This window comes from Zingiber officinale, chromosome 1A (assembly GCF_018446385.1).
Source record: "Zingiber officinale cultivar Zhangliang chromosome 1A, Zo_v1.1, whole genome shotgun sequence".
NCBI classification, from domain to species: Eukaryota; Viridiplantae; Streptophyta; class Magnoliopsida; order Zingiberales; family Zingiberaceae; genus Zingiber; species Zingiber officinale.
In genome coordinates, this window is record NC_055987.1 from 158438392 (window position 1) to 158450676 (window position 12285).

The 12285-nt window shown below is 33.3% G+C and overlaps 1 protein-coding gene across 1 annotated transcript; it reads right to left on the reverse strand.

Moving 5' to 3' along the window:
* Nucleotides 1-421: 421 nt before the first annotated feature.
* Nucleotides 422-11837, reverse strand: LOC122038163 (ubiquitin fusion degradation protein 1 homolog). The gene is made up of 10 exons (XM_042597793.1): nt 11532-11837; nt 9773-9812; nt 7676-7753; nt 2811-2835; nt 2683-2715; nt 2386-2507; nt 2148-2278; nt 1781-2004; nt 868-1109; nt 422-667 (listed from the first exon to the last, which is right to left on the reverse strand). Exons 2-10 carry the CDS (start codon nt 9773-9775, stop codon nt 575-577), a joined length of 951 nt encoding a protein of 316 aa, XP_042453727.1. The 5' UTR covers nt 9776-9812; nt 11532-11837; the 3' UTR covers nt 422-574.
* Nucleotides 11838-12285: the final 448 nt, after the last annotated feature.

The window sequence follows — 12285 nt, forward strand, 5'->3', positions numbered from 1 at the left end:
AATAATTTTTTTAATTTACTTTCTAGTTTTCTTCCGATGCATTAAACCAGTCCTAACCAACTTCGAATTGGACCATCCAGACCAAACCTGTCTGATCGAAGGACACCTCAACGTGCTACAGGACAAAGCGTGTGGGGCAATGTCTCCATAAGTTTTGTCTTCATACGTCTTTGATTCTTCATTAATGGCCTACGTTTACATCATATATAATGGCACGCACTGAATGTTTTAATCTTTGTTAAAATATTTCAAGAAATACTATATATTGAAAAGATATAATCAAACAGCTATATTAGTTATAATAAATGGTGATTCAACAAAGTCCTGATTCCTGATGCAGAGTGATGATTGATCTTGCACGCTACCTTAGAGCGGGTTTCTGCAGGGAACTGCCGAATCACATGCACAAAGATACACTAAATGAGGTATTGAAAAACTAATTAAACAAGATGAAAAGAATATCTGAAACATGCAACTCTTTAGGTGATAAATTTGGACTTCTAGACAGCAGTACTTTGCGAGTAAGAGAATAGTTTATAAATACTTTTTAACACTATGTAAGGCGGGTACTTGGTTAACGTTTGAGTGAGTATTTCTTCCCAGTGAACGGCTGGAACTTCGGTTCTTCTTTCTTTGCCTGTTCTTCTTTTGTTTCCTTAGGGCCAGCCTACAAAAGAATTTAGATAGATTTGAATATAACCAGTTATGAATTGGGACTTGAATTTTAACCTAGCATGGTTAAGCGATAGAATGCAGGACCAAGCAATTAGCGCATCTTAGTAGCAAAATTAGCTCCAAGTTGCTTTTATTTTTTCCCCCACCAAATAACTTTGTAAATTGTAATAGTAAAAGAAACTAGTATCGCACCTTCTGTGCTTCCCTTGGAGCACGGTTTGCATTTGAACCAAAAACAAGCTTCCCTTTAGCTTGGCGGGAAATACTGGCCTCAGCAATGGATGGAGATATTATAGTATCAGACGTTTTGTCTGTCATCCGTGAACCAGTACATGGAGGATTATCCTTTCCTGGCTTGCCATCCAACCTTCTTCCAGCGCCAGTAAATGCAGTAAATTTTTTTTCAACTTCAGCATCATTTTGTGGATTATGAGCTGAAAATTATATTAATTTAGGAAATAAAAATAAAAGATTTTAGTGAAAAGTATGCTAAACGCATGTCAACTGAGGTATATTCAACATGATTGACAAATATGACATGTCAATCTCTATGTATTTCAGTAGTTCCATATTCCTTGCCAATGCCAAATGTCTATTCCAACATCCTTTGAGCTACATTAGCATTTTATCATAAAACCATATCTTCTGAATATTTGTATTCATAAGCAACATTGATCTTATACCTGGATAAGATAGTCGGCCATATAACCCTATTCAATTTCCTTTTAGAAGTCAAACGGATAACAAGATGCAGTCTACAAATCTATAATATTTTAACCTAAGTATCATTAGTGAAAAAAAAAGTCCGAAGTATATAAGAGAAATTATTAACTCTTTGAAGGGTGGGAAATTCTTAAGCATTGTCTTATTTCAAGTATAGATACCATTCCAAGGTGTCATTAGCTAAATTAGTAATCGCCTTGATAAAAGTGCTTTTGCCAATCATAGTACAGCTAAAATTAAGTTTGAACTCAAAGCAGAAAATTTGAAGAATAAAACAAACAGATAAAAAATTGTAGGAAATTAGTGTATCTTCAATTGGAAGAAGGTAACAAATACAAAAAAAAAAAGATAAATGAAAGAAATAAATAGCTTGAATTCAAACCTTGTTCCACTGTTTTGCTTGCAGGTACAGAAGCCTGTGGATGCTCTGGTTCTTTATAATCAAGAGGGGGAGCAAAATCAACCTCACAGTCTGTCTCAATAATGCTAATTGCAGAAGAGGGCTTTGTTTCGATTATATCTATGTAATATTTCTTATTGTTGTATGCTACCATTATACTGCCACCAGTGGTCAAACAAGAGAAGTTTCTTAAAGTTGTTTCCAAGCTGCAACAACTCAAAGGAGAATTTTAGTTAATTTGAATGCTCACCAGTAATATGAAGACATTTGTTGGTGCAGCCCATTAAATGAATCGAGCAAAAATAACAAACAGAAAATCTACTTATATGAAAAGCAAGAGATTTAGTACATGGCCTTGGGGTTCGAGATATCCAAGAAGTCTTTTGTGTGAGGCTGCAGCTTCACATATGTACCCTTCGGAAGGGTTGCATTTTTGACACGGACAGGATCTCCTTCTTCCAGAAGTAAATTTTGCATCATCTGAAGGATGAGAAGAAAGTAATCATAATTCATAATACCTTATCCAAAGGACAAGAAAAAAGAACATGAAGATAAACATACAAAAGAAATTCAAGGTTGTAGCCTACCCAATATGGCATATATATCATTCCTTCCTCTGCAATGAACTCTAGAACACCACAGTGTGAAACACTTTGTGTTGCAACATTGTACAACTCAAATAACATAGGGTAATCAATGTGTAGAGAAGCTGTCAAGTACATAAAAACATCAAAGATAAAGTGAATCAATAAGTTAATGACTAAATAATAGACCTAGAAACTAAATTATTGTAAGCCAGTATGAATTTCCATCTAATGTTGCTATGGAATGAAAATGGATATAGTGGAGAAAAATAACTACAGTGCAACCATTTTTCAACTTACCAAGACGGTCAAGAGCCGAGGGTGGCATTATGACTGAAAGAATAACAGCAAATAAAGTTAAAGAGGGCTAAATGTATATACAAGAAAACCACAATATCAAAATAAAGATTAACGAACAACTTGCTTACTTTTATCTCCCATCTCCAGTTGAGGCTGCATAGATAGAAAGAAACACTCTTAAAAGAAAATTTTAAACAAATCATAAAAAAAATTATTTGTTGTAAGCAAGGTCTACTGGTCAGAGACTTGACTAACTGTAAGGTAGTATATTATTTGATTGCATGATCCTATACTTAGGATCTTATAATACCATGGCCAAAATTATCCTAAACAATCCAAATCACTTGGTTGGGATTCCGTGAATCTAGGATTTTGTTCTAGGTAGGATTTTGATCCTCGGAGTCATGAAGTAATGGAATATACTTGTATTCATACAGAAACTTTAAAACTTCAATTTGGATATATTATGAAGACATTCATGAGAAGTGAATCCACATAAAAAAAAAATAATGGTATGCTAGCACGCCAAATAGATGACTTTGGTGAACTCCACTGATTTGCAGGCCGATTGTATGATTGATGTTTGATTGATGTGGAATATCATTGGATCAATGTACTTTCAGGAATCCATTGCCATTGAGCTTTGTGCGGCTGAAAGTTTAGTTCTCACAAAAGACAAAGAAGGAAAACAAACACTTGAGAAAATGTAAATCATAAGCACTAATACAAAAACCAAGAAGCCATGAGTCCTAACTATTCAGGACAAGCTATGGGGATATTGTGCTGCCATTCATCTCCATGTAAGGTTGAACCACAACCAACCTATGTGCAGCATGCCAAATAGTAAAATTGGAAAGATAACTATATACATTTATGATTACAATGTGACAAGTCATGTATCTCATACTTAGTTGGATTGATTTTATCCTTCTCAGTAAGTGTGCATGAAAGTAAAGTCTTCATCTTTTGTGTTATGAAACTTGGAGAGTTTATAGGATAGGATTTGAATTATACTACTTTTCCTTTCATAAGATTTTCTGTTGATATGTGGCAATGGCTTGGAATACCACCTCCCACAAGTTCGATTTTGGTCATCCAAAAGTAGCCTATGTAACTTCATTTCTTCGTTCTTGAGCACTATATGGCACTATATGGCTAAATATTAATTTGGGAAATAAGCATATTAATTAGGAAAAGAAGCAATTGAATTAAGGAAGACAACAAAAAAAACAAAAAACAGTGATAAATAATAGGCAATTCAAAACAAATCAACATGTACCATATTGTTGCATGTTTACAAGAGCAAAGGGCAGTTACTAGCAGTTATTCAATTGTACTTGTAACTTTATTATCCACCACCACCACCAACAACATCAACAACACCAACCAAACATTATCCCACTAGGTGGGGTCAACTATATAGATCCTTTTACACCATTGAGCTCAATCTCTTAGTATATCATTGTCTATTCTTAAATAAATTTTATCTTGTTTTATTATTGCTAACCAAGTCTTTTTGGCCTTCCTCTTCCTCGTTTGATATGTGTATTTATCATAGTTTCATATTGTCTACCTGGAACATTTATTGGCTGTCTAAGTATATACCTGTACCATCTTAAATATGTCTCTCGAAGTTTTTCCTCAATAAAAACAACTTTGACTTTCTCTCTAATGTTTTGATTTCTTATTATCCACCACCACCACCACCACCACCAACAACAACAACAACAACAAACAAACATTATCTCACTAGGTGGGGTCAACTATATAGATCATTTTACACCATTAAGCTGAATCTCCTACTATATCATTATCTATTCTTAAATAAATTTTATCTTATTTTATTATTGCTAACCAAGTCTTTTTGGTCTTCCTATTACTCGTTTGATATGTATGTTTGTCATAATTTCACATTGCCTAACTGGAACATTTATTGGTTGTTTAAGTACATACCCGTACCATCTTAAACATGTCTCTCGAAATTTTCCCTCAATAGAAACAACTCTGACTTTTTCTCTAATACTCTCATTTCTTATTATGTCCATCCTCGTATGCCCACACATCCACTTTAACATTCTCATCTCTACAACTCTCATCTTCTGCTCATGTGCTCGAGTCATAGCCCAACCCAACATCCAGCTCCATATAACATAGCAGATGTAATTGCGATTTTATCGAACTTTCCTTTAAGTTTTAGATGTATTTTACGATCACATAAAACACCCAATGCTCTCCTCCATTTCAACCATCCTGCTTGTATTCTATATAAAACATCTCTCTCAATCCCTTCATCGTTTTACAAAAATGATTTAAATATTTAAATCTCTCGATTCCGGGCAACTCATCATCTCCTATCTTACAATTGTCTCATTACGTCTAATATTGTTAAACTTAAATTTCATATTTTCTGTCTTTATTCTACTAAACCTAAAACCTTTCTCTTTTAGTGTTTCCCGCAAAGATTCTAATTTAGCATTTACTCTTTCATGTATTTCATCTACCAAAATAATATCATCTGCAAACAACAAGCATCAGGGTTGTCTTGAATTGTGTAGTGAGTTTGTCCATAATTAGTATAAAAAGATAGGGACTTAGAGCTGATCTTTGATATAACCCTATCTTTATTGAAAATGCTTCAGTTACTCCGCCTAAAGTCTTAGTTATTACATCCTTGTATATATCCTTAATTAATTCAATATATGTCTTTTCTAAAATTCCTCATATAATTTCTCTTGGGACTCTATTATAAATTTTTTCTAAGTCAATTAATACCATGTGTAGATCTTGTTTTTGCTTCGATATTTTTCAATTAGTTGTCTAAGAAGATATATAACTTCTATTTCCAGGCATTAACCTAAATTGATTTTCGATCACGTCTCCTTTCTAAATCTTTTTTCTATTACTTTTTTTCAAAGTTTTGTGGTATGACTCATTAGTTTAATACCCCTATAGTTTACACAATTTTATACATTTCTCTTATTCTTATATAGGGGAATTAGAGTACTTACCCTTCATTAATCAGATATTTTTTTCATTTTCAATATCATATTAAATAATTTTATAAGTCATTCAATACTTTATTTCATACCTCTAACGGAATATCATCTGGTCCAATGGATTTTCCATTGTATTTCCCATTTAAAGCTTGTTCTACTTCTGAAATTTAAATTCTACGATAAAAATTTAAATTTCTATACTCATTTAACCTACTTAAATTACCTAAGTTAAATTGGTCACATAAATCTTCATTAAAAAGTTGATAAAAATACCTCTTCCATCGCTCTTTTATTTCTCCATCGTTTACTAGTACTCTATTTCATTCATCTTTAATAAATTTTATTTAGATAAGACATCTTGTCTTCCTTTCTTACTTTAGCTATTCTATAAATGTCTTTTTCCCCATCTTTTGTATCCAGTTTTTGATATAATAGTTCAAAAATTTCATTCTTTGCTTCATTCACTACTTTCTTAGCCTCTTTTTAGCTATTGTATATTTTTTAAAAATTTTCTTGTTCTTACAAATATATAATTCTTTATAAGCTATTCGTTTTTCCTTACTTTCTCTTCTATTTTCTCATTCCACAATCAAGATTCCTTATTTAGTGGTGCATGTCACTTTGACTCACCGAATACACTCTTAACTACTATTTTCAACTTTGATATCATCTTATCCCATATCGTATTAGAATCATCATATATTTCACCTAATACTTGTACTTCTACCTTCTCCTTTAATATATTTTGTTTCCCATCCTTTAATTTTCATTCCTTAATTCTAGGAGTAGTATATATTTTCTTTCTATTAACATTATGCTTGAGGCGTATATTCAACACTACTAACCTATATTAGATAGTTAAGCTTTCTCTAGGATGACCTTGCAATCTTTACAAATTTTTGTATCCTTCTTCCTAACCATAAGAAGTCAATTTACGATTTATTATTCTCATTTTTTAACGTAACTAAGTGTTACTCTCTTTTCTTACAAAATGTATTAGATAATATAAGGTCATATGTTATTTCAAAATCTAATATAGTTTTCCTTCTTCATTTCTCGTTCCAAACCCATAACCCCCATATACCCTCTCATATTCCTCATTTTTCACTCCGACATACACATTTAGATCATCTCCTATTAAAATCATTTCATTTGGCTAAATGTTTTGTAATACTTCATCTAAGTCATCCCAAAACTTTGATTTGGTAGCTTCATCTAATCATACTTGCGGTGCATATACGTTAATTATGTTCATAGTTTCATTCGTCATTATTATTTTAAGGGTTATAATTCGATCCCCTTTTCTAACTACTCCTACAACTTTATCCTTTAACGAACTATCTACAACAATACCCACTTCATTTCTTGCTTTACTCTTTCTATCTACTACCTCTATTGATTTACTAGTGAGGGTTCCTATGTTCCATATTCCAAATATCAGACTATTAGTTTTCTTATCATATTTGTTCTTATCACACCTATGATGTGAGGACTCTTGTATATTTAACACTACACTCAAGTTCTCATGGAGATATAGCGGTCCTTACCGATACGTTACAGTTGGGCCCTGCAACGCGAACTCTTGCATATTTAGCACTAAACCTGAGTTCTAGAGATGTAACGATCCTTGTCGAGACATTACAGTCGGACCCTGCAACACGTTCCTTCCGGGAAATAACCTAGCATTAGTATAATAGTTTAATGGATTCATTCATTGAACATTTATCATAGTTTTAACGCTGGCCAGCAACCTAACACAATCCTTCTCCTTTATCCGGGCTTGAGACCGACCATGACTGGTTCGTCATGGGCAGAGTTTTGTAACTTTATTATCCAACAGGATAAATTGATGCAGTTTATTATACCATCAGTATGTGCTTATCCAAATCACTTGTGGTAACTGATAAACTGGTATTGAATTCTTATCAAATATTGTGCTTAGTATAGCAACCGATAGAAGCAAATAGTAATCAATTGAAGAGAGAAGAATTCCAAACCTTATCAATGAATGAAGCTGGATAGCAACGGTATGTCTGCTCAAATGAATTCCCATGGTAATTAAATTCTCCAAAAAACTGAAACAAAAATAATAGAACCTTTAAGCATATAATATAGAAAACCAATCAACTGACAGGAAAGAAAGTATTAAAGGCCTTCCCAATATATATACATATATATATATATATATATATATATGAATGAGTTAAACACAAATTTAAAGGAGCAGAAATATTATTGTAGTAGTCATGAAACAATGGCATACCAATCTGAAGTGTTTTCTTAGATGTAGATGCAGTGCAGTAAGATTAGAAATATAAATAAGCCTCTTGCCCAAAAGTCTACCTTTCCAATTTTCATCTTTGCTATATTAGGGGGCATTTGGTTTAAGGGAATAAGAATGGGGAATGAGAATAACAATCATTGATTGTTATTGTTGATGTTTGAATTATAGGAATGGAAATACAAATAAGAGAATGAATCCTTATAATTGGGTAATGACTCATTCCCATGTCTCCCCCCTTCAATGAGTCATTACTCTATTTTCAACAATCAAAATATTCCCTTATTCCAAAAATACTCTTGACCCAAAACTAAAATTTCCCCCCTTAATATCAAATATCAAAATATATTTATTTAATTTTTCTTTCATATCACTTTCTTTCTCCTTGTTCTCTCTCATCATATTTTCTCTCTCCTCATTTTATCATCCACTTTCTCTCTCCTCATTTTATCATCCACCTTCTCTCTCCTTAATCTCTTTCATCACATTTTCTTTCCTTTTTTTTCTCATTACACTTTCTCTCTCCTTAATATCTTCCATCACTCTCTTTCCTCTTTTTTTTCTCATCACACTTTTTCTCTCATCATACTTCTTCTCTCATCATACTTTCTCTCTCAATCTCTCACATCACACTCTCTTTTTTCTTTCTTCTTATCACACTTTCTCTCTCATCATGCTTTTTATCTCATCACATTTTATCTCTCTTCAATCTCACCCATCACACTCTCTCCCTTTTTCTCAACACACTTTCTCTCTGATCATACTTTCTCTCTCCTCAATCTCTCCCATTGCACTCTCTCTAATCATTTTTTCTCATTACACTTTCTTTCTCTTCATCCTCTCTCATCATTTTTTTTCTCTCATCTTCTATCATCATGCTCTCTCCCATCACACTCTTTCCTCATTTTCTCTTATCGCACTTTCTCTCTCTTGATTCTTTCCCATCACACTCTCTTTCCTCATTTTCTCTTATCGCACTTTCTCTCTCTTCATTCTTTCCCATCACACTTTTTCTCTCATCATACTTTCTCTCTCATCATATTTTTCTCTTATATTCAACTTTCTCTCACATCTAATTTTTTCTCTTATTTTCCTTTAAGGGTAAAAAAGGAAATGTTAATTTATTCCGATAGAAAATATTCAACCAACCAAACATTACTTTTTAGAGTGATATTCATGCTCATACCCATTCTCATTCCACAATAGTATGATTCCCATTATGATTCCTATTCCTAGCAAAAAAACCAAACGCTCCTTAATTCTTTGTGTGTTGTTTCAAACTACATGATACATGATGTTCTTCCACAAAATATGATTAATCATATTATAACCTTCTCAAATTCTCCCCTTTGATAAGTGATACTATGATTACACAAGACTCCTGATGTTTCTTCCGATTTTAATCCATAGAGTCGGCCTGAATTAATAGACAAGATTGAATTAGGGTTTGAAGGATTATATTGTGTTACTTGGTACAATCCATTCCTGCGGACATAAGACAGAAGATGATATTCGAACACATAAATATAAATATGAATATTTGCATAGCAGACCTAGCACTTCAGGTAGAAGTATCAACTGACAATCAGTCAATGGACATATAGATTATCTCTCCCATGCTTACAATGAAGCTAACAGAATGTAAAATAAATAATTAACACATTTTTGGAAATGAAAATAGTCTGTTATTGAAATGCCAAATTTACATAATTTCATCGACAAGAGGACTGGTAACTTATAAAGGATGATGAAATAATTTGTTAAAATAGACATCAGTAAATTCAAAAGCATTTAAAACAGTAAAATAGCATACCATCTTGCACCCAGATCGAGTGCTTGGCCCTTCAGACAACCTAGTCAAAATCAACTAATCAGTGTGATCTGCAAAGAAAAGTACTCAACGCTACATCGAACAAATTTGAGTTAAAAGGATGGTGCTTAGAAAGGAATCTTGGTGCTAGTCTTCAATAATATATAAAAAACTTTGAAGAACAGGAACAGTTCATAACTGACAACTTCATCTATAATAAAGCAAACTATAGCGTTCCAAGTCAGACAACTTCAATCTGGATCGGCTGATTTAGATTGAAATATGACTTTGTAGTCCAATTTTTTTACTGAGAAATCAGCAACTAGAAGAGTAAAACTAAATTTGAACAAACGATCATCAACTATAGAGGAAATCTAATGAAATCAGGGAAAAATCAAGAGAGAATAGGGCAAATGATTCCATTTGTTACGAATCAGTGAAGATCAGCAGTAGGGGAAGGAAAAGAAAACAAGGATTTGAAAAGAAGAGAAAGGGAAGAAAAAAAAGGAGAGGAGAGACCGCCAGTGGTAAACTGTGCAAAATACTGGATGACTAAGGGTGGAGAACTCATGGTGTGTGTGTGTGCACACACCTCTCTGGAACTCACCCTTCTTGCAAATTTAAGGCCACGCAAATTATTATCAGAAAACACATAAGACTAGTATGTACCTAAATTGTTCATGTACAAACAACATGAGACCTTTACCTTTATTCCTCTCCTAAATCTAACACAGACTACGTAGAGTACAAACTAAGCTACAAACACACTAGAAGTGAGACTCAGACTAAAGTATAAACAAAGTACCAGAAATAGCTTCTAGAAATTTACTATTGGACTTCACTAATTGATGTAATATTTTCCTTGAACCATTTCTCTTCAGTAGTTTAGGTTGAAAAAAAAATAGAAAGGCATGAAATTCAACATCATTCAACAAGTTGAACAAACTAGATACTTTTCAAAGTGTAATCATAAAAGATTACAGCAAGTATAGCATATAATGCTTATTAGGAGCATCTAAAAAAAACTAATGACTCACCATATACTAGGCCATAAAGAATGTTAACTGATCGTAAGTTTAGTCTAGGCACTAATTAGTTTCATCAGAGTCAGTTGGGCAGGGTTAAGCCAACCAGCCGAGACTACAGTTAACCTCGTCTCAGAAAGATGATTATCTGTATCTGACTGTGATTTCTCATTGTTATTTTCCTTTTTTTTTTTCAAAACTATAGTCTATAGACATCTATTTATAGAAACAATAATAAACTTCTAGGCAGTTAGGATTCTTCAATGATACATCATTCATTCTGAAAATTCAACAGTGACAAATCATTCAATCTAAAAGTTACATCAACATGCAATCAACTAATGAGAAGCGATAGAACCCAGTGCAACAAGTCAATCCAACGAGATATGGGGAAATAAATGGGATATAAGAAACCATAAAAGTTCAAAGAGAAAAATAAGAAACAAAAAAAAACATACACATCGGGATCACAATCAGTTGTGATGTTGAGATTCAAACTAGATTTGCCAAACCGAACAAAAAGTAAGAAAACGCATGAAGTTATAAAAACCTAATTCTGGATCATTGAAGAATGCAATCCCAGAAAAATCGAAAAGAAATAGTTCGAATGTAGCACATGATGCCAAGAGATCGTCCTACATGGGCCGAAAAAACAAATTCCAAAACCTACCTCCCTCCCATACAAACAACGAAAGAGAAAGAAGAACGCAAAAAAGAAAGGCGGACAAAGATCGGACCTGAGAGCTGCCGAGTCCTGGTCAGCAGCAAGCGAAGCGAGGAAGAGGCTCAATGCAGTCCGTGAAGTGCCCGATCGAGATCGTGAAGAGTCAGCCTCGAACCAAACAAATGTGCAAGAGCGTAGGATTGAAGGAACAAGGATTTCTTCCTTCGTCCGCAGAAGGTGATTGGGAAATTCCCTAGTGGAACTCCGTCGTCTGGTTCGTTGATAGAAGGGACGGGTCGATTTGGACCGAGACGAACGGGAATCGGAAAAGGCGTAGCCCTGGATCGCGTAAACGAAACGCGACGCGAGTAATGTACCTTCTACCGTGCTTAATGTTACGAATCTAATATCACCATTAATTAATGTTGATTATTATTTAAAAAATAATGTAAATCTAGATTGAATTTTCACTGTCTTACGAATCTAATACAAAACTTTTATTATTTCAGTAAATTGATGTAGTTAATTTAAGGTTTTATTATTTAAGGGATTTGTTTTGATAATTTGAACTTCTGAAAATCATGTTTAAAAAAATTATCAGTGCGTGCACAAATGGCTGTACACAGAGCGAATACTAAATATTTATGAAAAAAAAAAAGTATGTTGACATCATATATTCATATGAGATAAATTGGTATGTAAGTGGTAGATTGTCTTAAATGTTCGGAGAATAATTCCTTAATAAATTTTCTCCCATTTAAAAAAGTCATTTGATCATCGGTAAATTAGAGAAAAATCCCCAATGGTAATCATAACTTTGCATGTAA

Bases quoted from the DNA above. Each gene is read 5' to 3' on its own strand.
- LOC122038163 (XM_042597793.1), bottom strand. The intron at 2,508-2,682 runs GTAAGTTGAAAA...TGTACTTGACAG, and splicing joins CTCGGCTCTTGACCGTCTTG to CTTCTCTACACATTGATTAC. The intron at 2,005-2,147 runs GTACTAAATCTC...GAGTTGTTGCAG, and splicing joins ATCTCGAACCCCAAGGCCAT to CTTGGAAACAACTTTAAGAA.